This window comes from Schistocerca piceifrons, chromosome 11, assembly GCF_021461385.2.
Source record: "Schistocerca piceifrons isolate TAMUIC-IGC-003096 chromosome 11, iqSchPice1.1, whole genome shotgun sequence".
NCBI lineage: Eukaryota > Metazoa > Arthropoda > Insecta > Orthoptera > Acrididae > Schistocerca > Schistocerca piceifrons.
Genome location: NC_060148.1, coordinates 26,680,101 through 26,700,609, shown reverse-complemented (window position 1 = coordinate 26,700,609; position 20,509 = coordinate 26,680,101). Strand labels below are relative to the sequence as shown.

Below are 20,509 nucleotides of genomic sequence, written 5' to 3'. Positions count from 1 at the left end.
TAGCTCAGTCGGTAGAGCACTTGCCCATGAAAGGCAAAGGTCCCAAGTTCGAGTCTCGGTCCGGCACACAGTTTTAATCTGCCAGGAAGTTTCATATCAGCGCACACTCCCCCCCTGCGGGTCCGGGGTAAGAATAGGCCCGAGGTATTCCTGCCTGTCATAAGAGGCGACTAAAAGGAGTTTCAACCGTTTCGGCCTTCCATGTGATGGTCCCCCTTGGGGTTTGACCTCCATTTTTCAAAATTCTACAGAAGTACGAGCCTTTTGGGGAAGGACGCCTTACGTGGTGTACCACTGGTCCTAAGTGCACTAAGACCTTGGCACTCAGCATTGCACCGGCGTTGTAACCTTACCCACTATTCCTCAAATTGGGCCTCAACGCGTGATGGGTTGTCCAAGTTACGCCCATAATGCATCTCCATCTGCACCAGCGATCATGATGGACTTTCCATGGCACCAGAAATCCAGCACGGTAGCCAGCCTGTTGTGGTGGGGTCGTCATGTACCCTCTAGGTTGTAGCCCCCTGACAACACAGGGATCGTACTGCCGATACCTGAGCTGCACCCTCCCCACGTCGGCCAAGGACTAGATGCCCGTCTCCTTGGGGCATCAGGACTCCCGGCAACGGTCATCCTGCCAGGTGGCCCTTGCTGAGGCTAGGTGGCGCCCGTGGGGAGAGCCCCTGGTCGGAGTGGGTGGTATCGGGGCGGATGTTTCGCAGATGAAACGTCAACACGTATCAGGTCGCTCTGCGGCCGAGTCTTTCAAAAGGAAAGGTACTGTTTCTAGTTCTGGTTCTCCTGCCCTATCCCCCTTCGCCACTCCCTGGAAGGAGGGACAGGCCCACCGGCTTGGGGCGAAGTACTTGCCCCGCTATTTGGTCTGTTCTCGAACTGATGGGGGGACGTTCGCCACCTCCAAGCCCATGTTCTTTGTTCAGCACATCGATGACATCTTTGGGGAAATCGAGGCTCTCAGCAAGATGCGTTCGGGGTCCGTTCTTATAAAGACCACCTCCGCCACACAGTCGGTGGCGCTCCAGGCGTGCGACCGACTAGGGAACATCCCAGTGTCCATTGTCCCGCATCTGGCACTAAATAGGACGCAGGGGGTTATTTTTCATCGTGACCTCCTGCTGCAATCTGATGAGGATCTCAGGGCCAACCTGGAGCGCCGAGGCGTGCATTTCGTCCGGCGAGTCCAGCGCGGCCCCAAAGACCGTCGCATCGACACCGGGGCCTTTATCCTCGCCTTCGAGGGGGACGTTCTCCCGGAGAAGGTAAAGGTGATGTGCTACCGGTGCGAAGTGCGACCTTATGTCCGACCTCCTATGCGCTGTTTTCTGTGTTTGCGCTTTGGGCACATGTCGTCACGGTGTGAGGCTGAGCCACTTTGTGGCGATTGTGGACGTCCTCTTCGTGAGGAACATAAATGCACCCCACCACCTCGGTGCGTTAATTGTCCTGGCATCCACTCGCCGAGATCCTCAGACTGCCCCACATATCAGAAGGAGAAGAAGATACAAGAACTCAAAACTTTGGATCGGCTCTCTTATCCTGAGGCCAGGAAGAAGTAAGACCGCCTCCATCCCGTGCTGTTGACCACTTCGTTTGCTTCAGTTGTGTCCACTCCTTCCACGGTATCCTCACCCCTATCCTGTCCCCCCTCCACCTCCTCCCCCCATCCGGGGTCTCTGCCTCCGCCTCCCAAATCCCTCCCTTCCAAATCCTCCTCCCCCATGGCCCCCACCCCCTCTGCCCCAGGGGCCACCTTCCTCCTCCCCCCCCCCCCCCTCCCCACCGGGCCTGAGAAGCGTTCCTCTTCTCAGGCGTCCATCGGGGAAACGTTCCGGACCCCAGCTTCCGAGGTCCGGCGTTCCAAAACGGACCCCGCGCGTGAGGACCTTCTTCGGGTCCAGCCCACCATCCCTGTGCCTCCTCGGCCTTCCAAGAAGGCCTCCAAGAAGAAGTCTCTCTCCCCCTCTCCACCCCGGCGCGTTTCGTCTGACGCTCCATCCGTGAGTCGCTGCTCCCGGCCGTCCTCAGTTTCGCCGGGGCGCTCTGCTGCCAGGCGCTCAGCTGGCCTCTCGTTGACAAATGATGCTGCCCCTCCTACACAACCAGGGACAGCGGCCGCAGCTGGCGACAACTCGATGGAACAGGATCTGCCTCCCGCCGGTTGTAGCGTTGTTCCCTTGAAACCTGGCCCTCCGCGGCCGTCGAGGTGACCAGCTCTTCCCCCGTCTCGTTCCCCCTCTTTTTTGACTAGCGTTGGCCGTGTTACATTGGAACATAAGAGGTATTCGATCTAATCGGGAGGAATTACAACTGCTCCTCCGCCTGCACTGTCCGCTTGTCCTTGGTGTCCAGGAAACCAAGTTGCGTCTGACTGACCGTATTGCCTTTACCCACTATACCTCGGAGCGGTATGACCTCACCCCTGTGGACGGTATCCCAGCTCATGGTGGGGTCATGTTGCTCGTTCGGGACGATGTCTATTACCGTCCCATCCCATTGACCACCCAAGCAATAGCTGTCCGTATTACTCTTTCTGCTTTTACTTTTTCAGTTTGTACCATCTACTCTCCATCGTCATCTGCTGTTAGTCGGGCTGACATGATGCACCTGATTATTCAGCTTCCCCCGCCGTTTTTATTGTTTGGCGACTTCAATGCCCATCATCCCCTTTGGGGCTCTCCTGCATCCTGTCAAAGAGGCTCACTCTTGGCGGATGTCTTCAACCATCTCAATCTTGTCTGCCTCAATACCGGCGCCCCGACTTTCCTCTCGGACTCTACTCATACCTACTCCCACTTGGACCTCTCGATCTGTTCTGCCACTCTTGCCCGTCGGTTCGAGTGGTATGTCCTTTCTGACACCTATTCGAGCGACCACTTCCCCTGTGTCGTTCGTCTCCTGCACCGCACCCCATCCCCACGTCCTTCGAGCTGGAACATACCGAAAGCTGACTGGGGCCTTTACTCCTCCCTGGCGACCTTTCCGGACCACGATTTTCTCAGTTGTGACAGTCAGGTCGAATACCTCACAGCTGTTATCATCAGTGCTGCCGAACGTTCCATTCCTCTTACTACCTCTTCTTCACGTCGCGTTTCCGCTCCCTGGTGGAATGAGGCTTGTAGAGACGCTATCCGTGCTCGACGACGTGCTTTACGCACCTTTCGCCGCCATCCTACGTTGGCGAATTGTATTGGATACAAACGACTCAGAGCGCAGTGCCGTAGAGTCATCAAAGACAGCAAAAAAGCTTGTTGGGCCTCTTTCACCAGCTCCTTTAACAGTTTTACTCCCTCTTCTGTCGTATGGGGTGGTCTGCGCCGGCTGTCGGGCATTAACGACCACTCCTCGGTACCTGGCCTGACCTCAGGTAATGAGGTCCTCGTTGATCCTGTGGCTGTCTCTAACGCCTTCGGCCAGTTTTTCGCGGAGGTTTCAAGCTCCGCCCATTACCACCCTGCCTTCCTTCCCAGGAAAGAGGCAGAAGAGGCTCGGCGACCTTCCTTCCACTCGCTGAATCTGGAAACTTATAATGCCCCCTTTACTATGCGGGAACTCGAACGTGCGCTTGCACTGTCCCGGTCCTCTGCTCCGGGGCCAGATGCCATTCACGTTCAGATGCTGGCACACCTTTCTCCGGCGGGCAAAAGCTTCCTTCTTCGTACCTACAATCGCGTCTGGACCGAAGGTCAGGTCCCCATGCGTTGGCGTGACGCCGTCGTTGTTCCTATACCCAAAACCCGGGAAGGATAGAAACCTTCCTTCTAGTTACCGCCCCATTTCTCTTACAAGCTGTGTCTGTAAGGTGATGGAGCGCATGGTTAATGCTCGGTTAGTCTGGATTCTTGAATCTCGATGGCTACTTACTAATGTCCAATGCAGCTTTCGTCGCCGCCGCTCCGATGTTGACCACCTTTTGACCTTGTCGACATTCATCATGAACAACTTTTTGCGAAGGCGCCAAACGGTAGCCGTGTTCTTCGACTTGGAGAAGGCTTAAGATACCTGTTAGAGAGGAGGTATCCTCCGCACTATGCACAGGTGGGGCCTACGCGGTCGCCTGCCCCTTTTTATCGATTCCTTTTTAACGGATCGAAAGTTTAGGGTACGTGTGGGTTCCGTATTGTCCGACGTCTTCCTCCAGGAGAACGGAGTGCCTCAGGGCTCCATCTTGAACGTAGCCCTTTTTGCCATCGCGATCAATCCAATTATGGATTGCATTCCACCTAATGTCTCAGGCTCTCTCTTTGTCGATGACTTCGCGATCTACTGCAGTGCACAGAGAACATGCCTCCTGGAGCGCTGCCTTCAGCGTTGTCTAGACAGCCTCTACTCATGGAGCGTGGCAAATGGCTTCCGGTTCTCTGAAGAGAAGACGGTTTGTATCAACTTTTGGCGATATAAAGCGTTCCTTCCGCCATCCTTACATCTCGGTCCCGTTGTTCTCCCATTCGTGGACACAACTAAGTTTCTAGGGCTCACGTTGGACAGGAAACTGTGTTGGTCTCCACACGTCTCTTATTTGGCGGCCCGTTGTACACGTTCCCTTAATGTCCTCAGAGTTCTTAGCGGTTCATCTTGGGGAGCAGATCGCACTGTCCTGCTTCGCTTGTATCGGTCCATAGTCCTATCGAAGCTGGATTATGGGAGCTTCGTCTACTCGTCCGCTCGGCCATCCCTCTTACGCCGGCTCAACTCCATTCACCATCGGGGGATACGTCTTGCGACCGGAGCCTTCTACACTAGTCCTGTCGAGAGTCTTTATGCTGAAGCTGCCGAGTTACCATTGACCTACCGGCGTGACGTACTGCTGTGTCGGTATGCCTGCCGGCTGTTGTCTATGCCCGACCACCCCTCTTACAAGTCCTTCTTCGCCGATTCTCTCGACCGTCAGTACGGGTTGTATGTGTCTGTCCTGCTGCCCCCCGGAGTCCGCTTACGTCGCCTGCTTCGACAATTGGATTTTACCCTCCCTACCACCTTCAGAGAGGGTGAGAGCCTGACACCACCTTGGCTCCAGGCTCCGGTTCATATTTATCTCGAACTCAGCTCACTCCCGACGGAGGGTACTCCGGCTGCAGTGTATTGCTCACGGTTTGTCGAACTTCGTGCTCGACTTGCCGGTCACACCTTTATTTACACCGATGGCTCCAAATCTGACGATGGTGTCGGCTGTGCCTTTGTCGTCGGGGCCGCCACCTTTAAATACCGGCTCCTCGACCAATGTTCCAGCTTTACGGCCGAGCTTTTTGCTCTCCATCAGGCCGTTCAGTATGCCCGCCGCCACCGCCATTCATCGTATGTACTCTGCTCTGACTCACTCAGTGTTCTTCAGAGCCTTGGAGCTCCCTATCCGGTCCATCCCTTGATTCAACGGATACAGCAGTCCCTCCATTCTTTCACTGATAATGGTTCTCCTGTCAGCTTTCTGTGGGTTCCCGGACGTGTAGGAGTGCCTGGGAATGAGGCTGCGGATGCCCCCTTTACTATGCGGGAACTTGAACGTGCGCTTGCACTGTCCCGGTCCTCTGCTCCGGGGCCAGATGCCATTCATGTCAAGATGCTGGCACAGCTTTCTCCGGCGGGCAAAAGCTTCCTTCTTCGTACCTGCAGTCCTCCTGCCTCGGCCAGCCTCCCATTGTGTCCCATCATCTGACGTTTGTGGGGATGTTTGTAAGAGGCTTGTGTCATTGTGGTGGGATGCTTGGTCATCCCTCCAAGGAAACAAGCTCCGGGCGGTAAAACCGCTCCCAACTGCTTGGACAACCTCCTCCCGACCATCTCGGCGAGAGGAGGTCCTTCTGACCAGGTTGCGGATTGGGCATTGCCGGTTTAGCCACCGCTACCTGCTCTCCGGTGACCCAGCCCCGCAGTGCGCTTGTGGTCAGGCATTAACAGTGCGCCATGTTTTATTGTCGTGTCCCCGCTTTAGTCAATCTCGTGTTGTCCTGTCCCTGCCATCTACTTTACCGGATATTTTAGCCGGTGACGCTCGAGCAGCTGCTCGTGTTCTGCGTTTTATAACTTTGACTGGCTTGTCCAAAGACATCTAACCTTTTTACTTATTTTATCTGCATCTTTGTCAGGTCTTTCTGGTGACCCCCCCTCCCCTTGAGTTTTACTAGATTCCATGTGCTCTAACAACGGTGACTGGGCGCTAATGACCTCAGTAGTTGAGCGCCCTTAAACCCCACAAAAAAAAAAAAAAAAAGCGCACACACCACTGTAGAGTGAAAATTTCATTCTAAAAGCGAGCTTGTTTGGAAAGAGCAAAATGGGCATTACTGTTGCCAATAGCGAACTAAGAGACTGAACGGAAGAAATCTGCTTCCATAACACATACTGACAAATTCACATTTTTGTGCAGATGTTTTCCGGGTCCTACAGACACAGAGATAAGCTGTGGTAGGGAAGGCAGTTGCAAATAGAGTAAAGGTTGGTTCGGCACACGTGGCGGTTGCAGGTGACGGAGCTGGCTCCGCTGCGCTCGCTGCTGGAGTGCCTGAAGGAGCCGTCGCTGCGGCCCAGCTTCCCCGTGCTGACGCTCTGCGACTTCGCCGTGCAGATCTGCGACGGCATGCAGTACCTCGAGGCCAAGCGGCTCATCCACAGGTGAGGTGCCGAGAGGGCTCCCGTAATACACTCTGATTGTCACCTAAAAAATTGACCTACGACTGGGAAATCGTAACAGTGTCAGCTCTTCTCTATATGTTCACCCTCGGATTCATTGCATATTAGGTTGGAGCACAACTTTGTAATGTTTTTCTGAACATTTAATAAACAGAACAGAGGCTTTAGTCATCAATAACATATTATCCTTCACTATTTACAACAGTCTCCTAATGACGGGGTAAGTTTTTCATTCAACTGTAGAAATCGCGTGGTTTTGTGACAGTGCACTTGCCGAGCCGAGTTCGAAGTGCATTTTCATCTAGAAAAGAAGTTCCTCGAAGGTTTTTCGATACAGAGCGGAGAACGTTAAAATCTGAGGGCGCGAGATTAGGTGAATAAGATGACTGCAGAATGACTTCCCAGCATGACTCTGTGACCTCTCCTTCTCTCTTTGCTCCATTTCTTTCACTGGTCTTTCCTCTTCTTTCTTCCTTCTTCGTACCGCGGCTATATCTTAGGGTTCTCACTGCAGAAATGTAGTAAGAAGGGGGCACACGTGTGTGGTGGTTCACGATATCGTAGTGCTGTGAGGGAGCGTCACTCGTGCCTCTGGTTTGAGAAGACTGACAACTGAAGTGCGAACATTTCTCGAAAGAAAAGAAACAGGTATGTGCTCTCTTTTCTTTTAAAACTATAAATAGTAGCATAGCTAGTATTATCTATCTTTCTACTAAACTCAATGAACGCGACACCATTGATGAAGTTTTATCCTCAAAAGAAGTTTATTAATACCAATTAGCTGAAAAAAAAGACCTCATCCAATCCAGAAGTCACTCACAGTTAGAATAATTAGTTTCTGATGTGTGTGTAGTGGTCATTAATACTTAAAAGATCGTTTCAATAATTCTATCACTGTCCATTTATGAGTTGCTAAGCAACGTATCAACAAGCTGACTATGCAATGATAAATATTTGTCATATCCCGACAGTAAATTGCTTCTCGTTTGTTTTAAGGATCAAGTCGATTACTATACCATTCGTGTAAGTCTTTGATAGTTATTATCAAGCTAATGTCCGTAAATTGGGGACAATAACACCCGATATCCAGCCGCATATCTTAAACTCTGCGCCGATATTTGAGAATTCTCGCGCAAATTGTTTGCACCCGAGTCGGGCCGTGGTTCCCTGGAATAGTTTTTAAATCAACTGCGGGTTGTAAATTAACAATTCTATGCCCATTCATGAAAGTTACAGCAGATCCGCACTTGTCGACTAATTGATCGCACACTCGAGCAACACGGAAGTTTTTGTTCTTACAAAGAGAAAACATAATGCATAATGCAAAAAGGTTATTTGCTGTGTCAAAACATATTTGTATCTATCTCATTAAAACTCATTGCCTCTTAAATGTTGTAAATAATCAATATAATTTAGAAATGAATGATATGTATAAAAAAAGTCTCAAGTTGATATGACGTCATGGGTCAGTACTTGTTTTGACTCCCGTACACTCACGTGACGCAAAGTAGATCTGACTATATAGGACATACTCATGTAATGTTACAAGTCCTAATTTCATTACGTGCTATATATTTTGGTGGCGGTAGGATTGTTTTGCAGTCAACTTCAGCTGCCGGTTCTCTAAATTTTATCAGTAGTGTCCTTCGGAGTGAATGTGTTCTTGCCTCCAGGGATTCCCATTGCTTTGTCGTCTTCCTTCAATCCGACCTGGTACGGATCACAAACACTCGAGCAGTACTCAAGAATAGGTCGCACTAGCATCCTACGTGCGGTCTCCTTTACAGGTGAACCACTCTTTCCTAAAATTCTCCCAATAAACCGAAGTTGATCATTGTCTTCCCTACCAGAGTTCTCACGTGCTTGTTCCATCTCGTACCGCTTCACTGATTGACGCCTGCAGGATGACACGATGGCTGGTAGGCATCCCTTTGGCTTTCACGGCCTGAACGAGGAGCTCACTTTTTTATTAAGTAATTTAATGCAATTCCATCACATATTAAATGTCTTCATAATCATTGCACAAACTCAAGCTAACTCCCAAACTGTACCCAATAATTTCTATACAATTGATGAATACTGACAGTGAGGTGAAATGAATATCACTGCTTAACTTATAATTATTTTAGAACTAGATTTGATTGATTTTGTGTTAGGAGACCAAATCCAAACATGATTGCAATGCACCTCTTAACAATCAGTGTAAACTGAAGTGACTGTGTTGTATTTGTCATCTTTTCTGTCATTACTGACAATGCAATTGTTTTGGCACGAGTTTTGATTGATTTTGTATCAGAAACTGTATTTTAAGCATGGCTGTGTTGTTCCAATCAAGAACAGTGTAACCTACTTGTCTGTATCATATGTTTCATCTTTACTGCCTTCTTAAATATGTGCTAATTCTAACTGTTACCACTCTTACATTTTTGGGCACTATTGTAGCCAAGTGAAAAATTTGGTTTTTCTATTTGTGTGATTATTTATTGTAATATTTAGCATAGCTTTGCTTCCTATATATTAATGACCCTCCCACAGTGAAACACAATTTTCATTAATTTAATATACATTTTCAAACAGTGGAAACTCCAGGTTGGAATATCAACAATGTAAGTAGATAGTGTCGGAAGTTCCATGCGGCTTTTTGCGGATGGTGCTGTAGTATACAGAGAAGTTGCAGCATTAGAAAATTGTAGCGAAATGCAGGAAGATCTGCAGCGGATAGGCGCTTGGTGCAGGGAGTGGCAACTGACCCTTAACATAGACAAATGTAATTTATTGCAAATACATAGAAAGAAGGATCCTTTATTGTATTATTATATGATAGCAGAACAAACACTGGTAGCAGTTACTTCTGTAAAATATCTGGGAGTATGCGTACGGAACGATTTGAAGTGGAATGATCATGTAAAATTAATTGTTGGTAAGGCAGGTACCGGGTTGAGAGTCGTTAGAAAATGTAGTCCATCAACAAAGGAGGTGGCTTACAAAACACTCGTTCGACCTATACTCGAGTATTGCTCATCAGTGTGGGATCCATACCAGGTCGGGTTGACGGAGGAGATAGAGAGGATCCAAAGAAGAGCGGCGCGTTTCGTCACAGGGTTATTTGGTAAGCGCAATAGCGTTACAGAGATGTTTAGAAAACTCAAGTGGCAGACCCTGCAAGAGAGGCGCTCTGCATCGCGGTGTAGCTTGCTGTCCAGGTTTCGAGAGGGTGCGTTTCTGGATGAGGTATCAAATATATTGCTTCCCCCTACTTATACCTCCCGAGGAGATCACGAATGTAAAATTAGAGAGATTCGAGTGCGCACGGAGGCTTTCCGGCAGTCGTTCTTGCCGCGAATCGTACACGACTGGAACAGGAAAGGGAGGTAATGACAGTGGCACGTAAAGTGTCCTCTGCCACACACTGTTGGGTGGCTTGCGGAGTATAAATGTAGATGTAGATGTAGATGTAAGGAAAAGATAGATAGATTGCTGCTTGCCTTAAAGGTGGCACGTTAAGTTGCAGACAGGTACAATAAAAGTGTGTGTCCACTAGCAAGTAAACTTCCTCTAGTATCTTGCAGAGGCCACTTCCTGCAAGTTATTTGACTCGGAAACAGCCCCAGTAAGTCGACTTCAGCAAGTTCCATCTACTTGCCGAACTAGCTTTTGCCAGCTAGTGGAAACAGTTTCTTGCACCTTGCCGCAAGTGTTTGCTGAATTCTCCACCTGCTGGAAGTTTCTCTCAAACTTTCAGAAGTTTCTTGCGTGTTCAGTACTGCTACAACGTCTGTATCAAAAAGTAGAATGCCACAAAGACAGATGAACCAAAAAAATGTACAGTGTTTCCTTCATTCCATCTTTTTTGGTGGAATGGGTCTGTGGGTGTTCAAAGACTTTGAGAAAATAGCTACCGACAGCCATAATTTTATTTAATGTTTTTTAATAAAATTTTAAAAAATTGTTAATTAAAATTACAGCTGTCAGTAACTACTCTTTTTTTTTTTAAAAACAAAGGTATCATGGGAATGCCATAAACAAATATCCTTTGCCACCGTCTGCCAAAAAAGTGTGAAAAAAAATAATTAACTGATTACTTCATTTCTCCACAAGGAAAAGCAGAATGGCAGTAAAGATGTCTTTAAATTGTAGCCGACATGTAATCTTAACATAAACGTAAATGAATTATGTTGATGTTAAATAATGTTCCCAAAAATTGTAGAGTAATTACAAGGTGATCTTTTGGTGACAGAGCTTGCAGCATTTTTGTATCCTGTTTTCAAATATTTTATTGTCCAACAGAGAGGAGATTTTCAAAAACTGCACATGACATTCTCGTAAAGTTTTTAATCTGAACAAAGTCCTTTGAATTTAATTCCTCGAATAGTGTTTCTTCGTAAATATGTATACAGCTGTGTATCCATTTCTTTACCCAGGAATTTTTTTCTTAACTTTATGATTTCTGCCAAGATTTTTCTTCTATAATAATAATGCAACAACTATGGCAGCTGCTACGGTTTTTAGTACGAAACTGTAAACATCCACTTGCTGATCTCATAATGCATCTCTAGTGGAAACACTTCTGTAAGTACTTGAAGCAAGTTGTTGAAATCAAGTAGCCCATGCGACTTGCAGAAGTAAACTAGTCAAAGGTTTTGGTCCAGTGTGAGCACCTCGGCAAGTACATGGAGAAGTTGCTTTCTAGTGGACACGTGCCTTAAGACACTTGCAAATTTGCTTTCAGCCACAGCCTTCATCAGAAAAATGATAAAACACACACACAAAAGCAAGCAAGCACATCTCTTGCACATGACTGCCATCTCCAGCAGCTCCAATCAGACTTAATGTGTCATATTTATGGTAACAGCTATCTTGTCCTTACAATCTCTGAATATGTTTTGTGATTGATATTTTATTTCCTTTATATTGTTATTGTCATGTAAGTTATATTTCGTCTCTGTACAATTTAACATTTTCCATATCATTGTGATTCACTCACTACCTGGATCTAGAGCAGGGGTCTCCAAACTTTTTAGTTCGCGGGCCACATTGACTCCTCCACGAAGTCATAAGGCCAAAATCTACCTCGTGGAATTAAAGCACCCTAGGCACTCCATGATCACTGTAATGTAAGGATAAAGGAAAGATGAAATCGCAAAAATCTAAGGTTGTGGGAATACTTAGCACTGAAACGAACTACAATTCTTATTTAGTTACATAATTTTGATTGGTGGATGTACCTGACCGAAATTCTGGCGAATTTCGCCGACAAAAAAAGTATGTCACTGCACATTCTTCACGAAAGCGTCCTGCAAACTTAACGAAATCTCAAAATCATTGTTAGCAACACTATTACTGCAAGACGTAACAGAGGTAGTGCATGTCAATGCATTGTTATTTCAAGCGGCGCAACAATAAGTTTAGTTACGTAGTCTTGTAGCAAGTAGCAGAGACAGAGCGTATATTTGATGGTTCTGTTGCAAAATTGTGTCTATGTTGCGAGTGCGTCACGAGTTTTTTAGTGTTTTATGCGCTGTACTAGTAGGTGAGATGACGAAGTGTGGGACAATTCAAAGTTTGAATTCGAAGAGACAAGGAAAATCTGAAAATCGAAATATGTATAGCACAACTTGAGTACTTTTTCACTGTATTTTTTAGTGGATCTACAGTGTAATTGTGAGTATTTAATTTAGTATTTAAAGTACCTTAAAAATAAATTCATTGCAGTTTGTTTAGGGAGACTATCCGTAGTTTTATTAGTATTAAATAGCACAATTTTATTTTCAGGTTACAATCTTTCGTGGAGTTCTGTACAAATAAGGAAAAGAAACGAAACGTTGATAGTGAATGTAGAATTTTTAAAGAGCAGTGGGGATGTCAATATTTCGTGGTGGAGTCAAGCAACAAACCAATGTGTATTATTTGGATAGCCACAAGTTTAACCATGACCTTCCGCTTTGTAAAGATAGAGCTCCGACAATGTCGCGATGTATTGGTCGCGATAGGCCTTGAAACTCATTTGTTGGCAGTATAGGTACCACCTCAACTATTTGGCGGGCCGGATACCGGGGATGTCCGGCCAGCTAATGCGGGCCGGTTTGCTGGCCCTTGCAGGCCAGTTTTGGCCTGCGGGCTGTAGTTGGAGACCCTTCATCTAGAGAGTACTAAATAAGTAAATAAGTAAATCTCACTGACTCAACATGGATTGTTGTAGCATTGTTCCACTAAAAATGCAGGAAATGCATCACGTCATAGTATTCCACTTTGGTGGTTCAGGCCCAGTTTCTGCTTCTACCGTACACAACTGTAGTTCGAAATGCTTTCCATCTAAAATGGACACAATAAAGTGTCCACATAACAGTAGCAGCAGCAGCAGCAGCAGTAGTAGTAGTAGTATTAGGTGTTTGTAACTGACAATAATTATTGATTGCACTGCAAATTAAAAATCTCCTTAAGAAAAACAAAAGGTCCCCTTACATTTTGTATTCCCCACAGAGAATACTGAACCAATGGGCTTGGATTTTTGCAGGGACCTTGCAGCTCGTAACATCCTAGTGTTCTCGAAGAACAAGGTGAAGATTTCAGACTTCGGACTCTCGAGGGCGCTGGGTGTGGGAAAGGATTACTACCAAACCAACTTCAATGTCAACCTCAAGCTGCCTATTGCATGGTAAGAGGCTACTCATTTTGTCACTGAATTGATCTGGGTTTGATGTCTTCTTTTTCTTTGTATGTTTTCTTTATTTATTTTGCTCCCTATTGAGTAATGTTTTTATTACAGTACATGATGCTTATACAGATGTTATAAGAGACTATCTATTTTATGATTGAATGGATGTACATTTCATGTCAATTTACTCTTTATATTTTTATTTACGTATTGTACACCCTTTGAGTAATGTTTTTATTACGACATATAATGTTTATACAGATGTTAGGTTTCTCTAGAACTGTAAACAGAAATGAAATATGTAGAATTAGGAGGATTAAATGAATAATTGGTGTGCTGGGTGCTGATTATAGTCTCTGGTTCTTTAAAAAATTGGTGTTTTCTCCTTTCGAAGGACACAGAGTTGTGAGTTCATCTCCTTTTAGAATTTATTTTTTAACAGTTCACAAAGAGCTTAAAAAAGTCCATTAAAAACTGACTTCAGAGCAAATTCAGTTCTGAAATTCTTTGGACAAAGTATTAAATATTGTTCGCCACTCACTCTGAAAGTAAATATTCTTGCAAAAATTGATTATTAATGAACAAGGTAACTGAAATGGATGCCTCAAAACACTTTCAGAAATGTTTGGAACAGCAAAACAAACATGAAAAAATCAAACAATGGAAAATCCAGGATTGAATGTAACAATATTATGAGAAGGAAAGTTGCTACTTACCATATAGCTGAGTGAGATGCTGACAAGGGAACCTCGGCATCGTAACCCCCTCAGATTTAGTTATAAGTTGGCACAATGGATAGGCCTTGAAAAACAGAACACAGATCAATCGAGAAAACAGGAAGAAGTTGTGTGGAACTATGAAAAAATAAGGAAAATATACAAACTGAGTAATTGATGCGCAAAATAATTAACATCAAGGACTCTGTGTACTCAGGAGCGCCGTGGTCCCGTGGCTAGCGTGAGCAACTGCGGAACGAGAGGTCCTTGGTTCAAGTCGTCCCTTGAGTGAAAATTTTAATTTTTTATTTTCAGTTTATGTGACAAGCTCTTATGTTTTCATCACTTTCTTGGGAGTGATTACCACATCTACAAGAAAACCTAAATCGGGCAAGGTAGAAGAATGTTTTTACCCATTCGCCAAGTGTACAAGTTAGGTGGGTCGACAACATGCCGTCACCAGTGTCATATGGAGTATATCAGACATGTTTTCCTGTGGAGGAATCGGTTGACCTATGACCTTGCGATCAATTGTTTTCGGTTCCCATTGGAGAGGCACGTCCTTTCGTCTACTAATCGCACGGTTTTGCGGTGCAGTCGCAAAACACAGACACTAAACTTATTACAGTGAACAGAGACGTCAATGATCGAACGGACGGATCATAAGTTTGCGAAAATAAAGAAAGTAAATTTTTCACTCGAGGAAAGACTTGAACCAATGACCTCACGTTCCGCAGTTGCCCACGCTAACCACGGGACCACGACGCTCCTGAGCTCACAGGGTCCTTGATGTTAATTATGTTGCACATCAACTACTCAGTTTGTATATTTTCCTTATTTTTTCACAGTTCCACACAACTTCTTCCTGTTTTCTCGATCGATCTGTGTTCAGTTTTTCAAGGCCTATCCACTGCGCCAGCTTATATCTGAGGGGGGTGCGATGGGGAGGTTCCCTTGTGAGTTGCAGATAGGCACAACAAAAAGATTTTCTCACTTAAAGCTTTCAGCCGATGGCCTTTGTCAACAAAAGACATACATGCGTGTGCGCCACTCCCTCCACCCCCCCCACCCACCACCCCCATGCCCCCGCCACACACACACACACACACACACACACACACACACACACACACACACACACACACACGAAACTGAAGTCTCGAGCAAAACGAAACCACACTGCGAGCAGCAGCACCAGTGCGTGATGGGAGTGGCGACTGGGTGGGGGGAAAGGACGAGGCTAGGGTGGGGAGGGGGAGGGGTAGTATGGTGGGGAGAGCCAACAGTGAAGTGCTGCAGGTTTGGCGGCAGGCAGGGGAGAGGTGGGGGAGGGGGGGGGGATGAAGTAGTGGAAAAGGAGATACATAAAGAGAAATAAATAAATAAAAATAGAAAAATAAAATAAAGAAAAAAAATACTGAGTATGGTGGTGGAATGACGGGTGTGTAGTGCTGGAATGGGAGAAGGGAAGGGGCCGGATGGGTGAGGACAGCGACTAACGAAAGCACGTTCACAGTCCAGGTCCAGCAGAGAAGTACACTCTTTTGTAACAAGGCTTGCAACTGGTGGGCCAGTGTGGCCCACCCTGGCAGAAATTTTTGGTAGCAGGCTATTTTCTCAAGGAAGGCTCGAAGCTCCTTCATGGACGAGTGGCGAGGCATAGTCGTAACAACGCAGATGTGGACTGGCAGGAAGTGAACCCCATCCTGTGAGACCTCAGACCCCAAATGAACAATGAAAAAAAACTGAGAATTCGTGAGGCTACGCTGTAAGTCTGCAGACTGTAAGACAGAAAACAGAGTGCACAAATTTTTCAAATGATCAGCTGTGGAAGAGCTTGTGATAACAATATCATCCAAATAATTAATGCAACCCAGGACAGGTGTAGTCATTTGACCTAAAAATCTTTGGAAAATAACAGAGGCACTAGCCAAACCAAAAGGAAGGTGCAGTTGTTGATAGAGACCAAAACGAGTACTCTAATATTGAGACTCGTCATCCACAAGAACCTGCAGATACATTTCAGACAAATCAATTTTAGAAAAGTATTGGCCTTGTAATATTTGTGGAAAAGTAGAAAAATTTGTAGCACACCCTGTACATTCCAAAAACAAGTCTGAAAACTCCTCACACAGTGCTTCCAATTGAGAATACAATACCCGATTGGTGATAGAAAATCCGATGGCCTGAAATGTGTCCATCCCGAACGAGTTCTCAACGACGGCGTCGGCACCCACCAGAAATGTCGTGCGATGGACCACTGACTCGTAAGAGGCAGATGTTTTGTCCCACCAGTGCAATGTTCTGTTTGTTACAACCGACCAGATTACGCGTGACTGATATTGACTGCAGCGGGCCTAAACTCGCACAGGTTTGCTGTAGCACTTGGAGAAAACACTTAACTTGATAAACAACTTAGGAGAAGTGACAAGCATTGGAGTTGCACATCTTACTTCCACATCCATATCCTGAGACATTTTTGATGAGACACAGGGAGACGATGTGGCCTGTCCAGAACACAGCGAGTAAGTCTGCTTAATCCTCTGCGTCCTCTGATCCAAACTCGAGCTGTCCCAAGATTAATAAAATCTGCTGCAAGTTACATCTATTTTTCCATATGGAAGTAATGCTAACTTTATAAGATGAATTGCAGATAGCGGTGTCAGTACAGTTAGCTTTGTGATGACATTTCTTGCACATAGAACACGAGGCCTCACTCGTCGCACGGCAGTTTTTAGCGTTATGACCTCGGTTAAAACATATAAACCAACAATTATCTTGCTTTTAATTCACCCGTACATTGTTGACTGTCAGTTAAGCTGTCGGCACGCGGACGGTGCTGTGAAACATCGGCGTTGAGCGTACCGTGTTCGATGTGCTGCTGAACACTCAGAAACAATGTGACTTGTGTATATGGTACGTGCTCCCAACAACGTAATCACAACAGCAGCATGCTCCAGTGGTAGTTTTTGTCTGTATCTGGCTCACACATCACACTGTTTACGAAATGGATGGGCATAAAATACCCATGTTAGCTCTATTAAAACAAACATTTTCTCCATTTCCCGTATACTAGTCATATTGCTCTGTCTGTGATATGCATAAGGTGTACAGGCTCTAGTGCATCCAAATAATCGAGGTGCACCTGCATAAAGCGATTGATATCTCCCTACAAAGTCAATAAAATTTTCTTTGTGTCCTTGTATGTGTTAATTGTTATAGGTATTTTATCTACTAACAGCTCGGGTTCGCCTGACAGATGTCCTCGTAGGAAAACATGTTTATTTATTGTAGAAAGCAAGAGTCTCTATCAATAGTCTATTCAGATTGTTCCCAAGAGCAGGACCACATTTTGACATCTCGTCAAAATGGCTGAAACTTAATTGTTGGTAGCTTGACAGCATGGAATACACTGGGGAGAGTGGGCACTGTAGATAACCTGAGATTCATCTGCAATGTTAAGGCTGGAAGCTTGTAATAAACCACTTTCTTAGCCTTCTGTATAGTGCATTTAATTGTATGTATATATTCCTCACATCTCAGCATGTCTGCATCATATTCATCATCAGAGAGAAAATTACAAATAGTGTCATTTAATAAAATGAGCTTCTCTAAAGTGCTTCAAAGATTTTCACTATAGTGCTCAAAATTATCAAATGCACTTTTGGTAGTAAGTCCACCTACAGCCATATAAAAACTCATTGGATTAGTCCTCTCCCTAGCTTTCTTTCTTTTGAAGTTCACTAGTTGTTTTCCTAATTTATCCAGAATTATGTCTTACTAAAGGAAGCTATTGCAAAATTGTATACAAGTGCACTTGTGAATAGCTTAGACACCTGACAAAGGACACATGTGCAAATGTAAAATGAAAGAAATTTTTATTATCAAATTAGCTACTTGGGGCAAAAGTTAGACTTGCAATATGAAGTAAAGTTCCTGAATAATGCCGCAAATGTAGTTTTGTAGTGAGCAGTTTATGTGATCATTTTATACTGGAATGGAATTATCTCGTAATGCAGTTCGATGTCGTCTCTCATTTCCTGCAGCGTGAAGTAAGCTATTAATTATTCAAATCATGCACGAAATCGTAATTCCTACTGAGTTTTGGCACCAGAATATTGCAGATACGTAACACTGTGATTCCAATATGACGCTTATTTATTTTGAATGTTGGGCTCCATAAGGTTCCCTTTCTGTGCACCCGGCCGGGATGACCGAGCAGTTCTAGGCGCTACAGTCTGGAACTGCGCAACCGCTATGGTCAGAGGTTCGAATCCTGCCTCAGGCATGGATGTGTGTGATGTTCTTAGGTTAGTTAGGTTTAAGTTGTTCTAAGGTGTAGGGGACTGGTGACCTTAGAAGTTAAGTCACATAGTACTCACAGCCTTTCTGTGCAATAACCGTGAAATATAAAAAATTGTAAAGAATGAATGTACCAACCAGTTGTGGAAATGTAACTTATTTATCTTGTTGCAAATTGGTTTCTACTGATATCAATCATCATTGGTTAGAAAAATGCACAGATGATGACTGATATCAGTCGAAATCGATTTGTAACAAGATAAATCAATTATATTTCCACTACTGGCTGCTACAGTCTTTATAATTTTTTATTACTTATTTATTTCACGGGTGTAATTGATTATTTACGAATTTAATTCAAAATAAGTTTGGTCATACGCTGTTATGGAGAAATTGATGTTATTGGAATAAGTTAAACAATAGGTAAGAAACTTGCATCTTGTATCCTCCTGACTGCGGAACCTGTACAAAGAAGAATGAAAGAGGGAAAAAAATTGGAAAATATGTTAAGGGATTGGTCCTTAGGTACTGGAATGTTGGAGACTTGTGCAACACGTATTTTCCTTGTGGCTTCCAGGTGCGCCCCAGAATGCATCAGCTACCTGCGCTTCACGTCCGCTTCGGACGTGTGGGCGTACGGCGTGACTCTGTGGGAGATCTTCAGTTACGGCTTCCAGCCGTGGGCCGCGCTCACCGGCCATCAGATCCTCGAGGCCATTGACGAGCCAAATTTCCAGGTAAGACTGTCGCAGCTCTGTTCAGAGATAACACTGTCTTTGTGTGTCATTATTTGAGCTTTGATACATTATCAGTGCAGAGGAAAGAAAAGGAAAGATTACCTGGGGTGGTTGACGACTAGTGGGATGTGCTGGTCAGTTGTGACTGTTAGTGTGCAAGTGTGTCAGCAAGGAAAAGGAAAGCGTAAGCATGTAAAATTGGTGATGCCGACAGACTAGATGTGGGGGCATTTCTGCACATGGCCTCATTACATGTGGTGCCATGGGGACCCTGTTACATTGGCTGTAGTGCGTCTCTATCAAATAAGAACCTTCAACATCGCAGCACGTCAGCAATCGTTGGTTAATATATTAAAAAACTAAAAACCCTCCTCGATTGTGAAAAAAGCACCTAATGTTACGTGTTAACCCAGGTTTCGGCATAAATAACTACACCTTCTTCAGAACAACAATAAAACCCACAAGTGCCTAAGAAGACCTTTGTCAATGATTAAAAGAACACCATAGCTATACATTTATAAACGAAAAAGAAAAGGAAAACAGAAACAGTACATATGTAAAAAGTCAAAACCACTACTTAACTTAATAGTGTACGCTCCACCTCACACCAGCCTATCTTCGATGGGCCATGACCCGCCATAAATTGCTGCTACAAACGGTCGCTCACTTACAAGCCTGACCCGCTACCTATGCATGTGCGCAAGACAAGGGACGTTACTTGAATGCGCATGCGCATACAAATACGAAAAAGTTTATACATGGGTCGGGGCTAAATAGCCCACATATTCCCAACTGTGGATCAATGCATATCAAAAAATGGAATGGATAGAATGAGTGATGAGCTAAATAGGAGATGAAACCTAAAAATAACTGCACATGGTTACTTATGCTAGGAAAGAAACATATATGAAGCTACGTATGACAACAGGAGAAACTCTTAAAAACTATTCCTAAAGCCAATAGTTAGCCTGGGGGGGGGGGGGGGGGGCTGAGGGGACGTAATCTAAAGACGTCGTGGTAATAAAGATATAGGGATAAAACGTGAGGTGTTCAACGGGCTAAAATCACCTTCACCGTAAAAGGAAAATGAGGATAAAAAGAAAGAAGATGAACAGCTTCCTAGCATAAGCAACCGCGTGCGGTTATTTTTAGGTTTCATCTCCTATTTAGCTCATCACTTATTCTATCCATTCCATTTTTTGATGTACGTTGATCCACGGTTGGGAATATATTGGCTATTTAGCCCCGACCCATGTATAAACTTTCTCGTATTCGTATTCGCATGCGCATTCAAGTAACTTCCCGTGTCTTGCGCATGTGCATAGGTAGCGGGTCGGGCTTGTAAATGAGCGACCGTTTGTAGCGGCAGTTTATGGCGGGTCACGGCCCAACGAACATAGGCCGGTGTGAGGTGGAGCATACACCATTAAGTTAAGTAACGGTTTAGACTTTGT

General features: G+C 45.1%; 1 protein-coding gene across 1 annotated transcript in view; it reads left to right on the top strand.

Annotated features, from left to right (window-relative positions):
• The window catches only part of LOC124720254 (activated Cdc42 kinase-like), a 390,360-nt gene that overhangs the window by 123,469 nt on the left and 246,382 nt on the right, over positions 1-20,509 (top strand). The window contains exons 5-7 of the mRNA XM_047245572.1: positions 6,479-6,627; positions 13,160-13,300; positions 18,896-19,055. Of these exons, the coding sequence (XP_047101528.1) occupies positions 6,479-6,627; positions 13,160-13,300; positions 18,896-19,055 (450 nt within the window). The remainder of the gene's footprint in view (positions 1-6,478; positions 6,628-13,159; positions 13,301-18,895; positions 19,056-20,509) is intronic.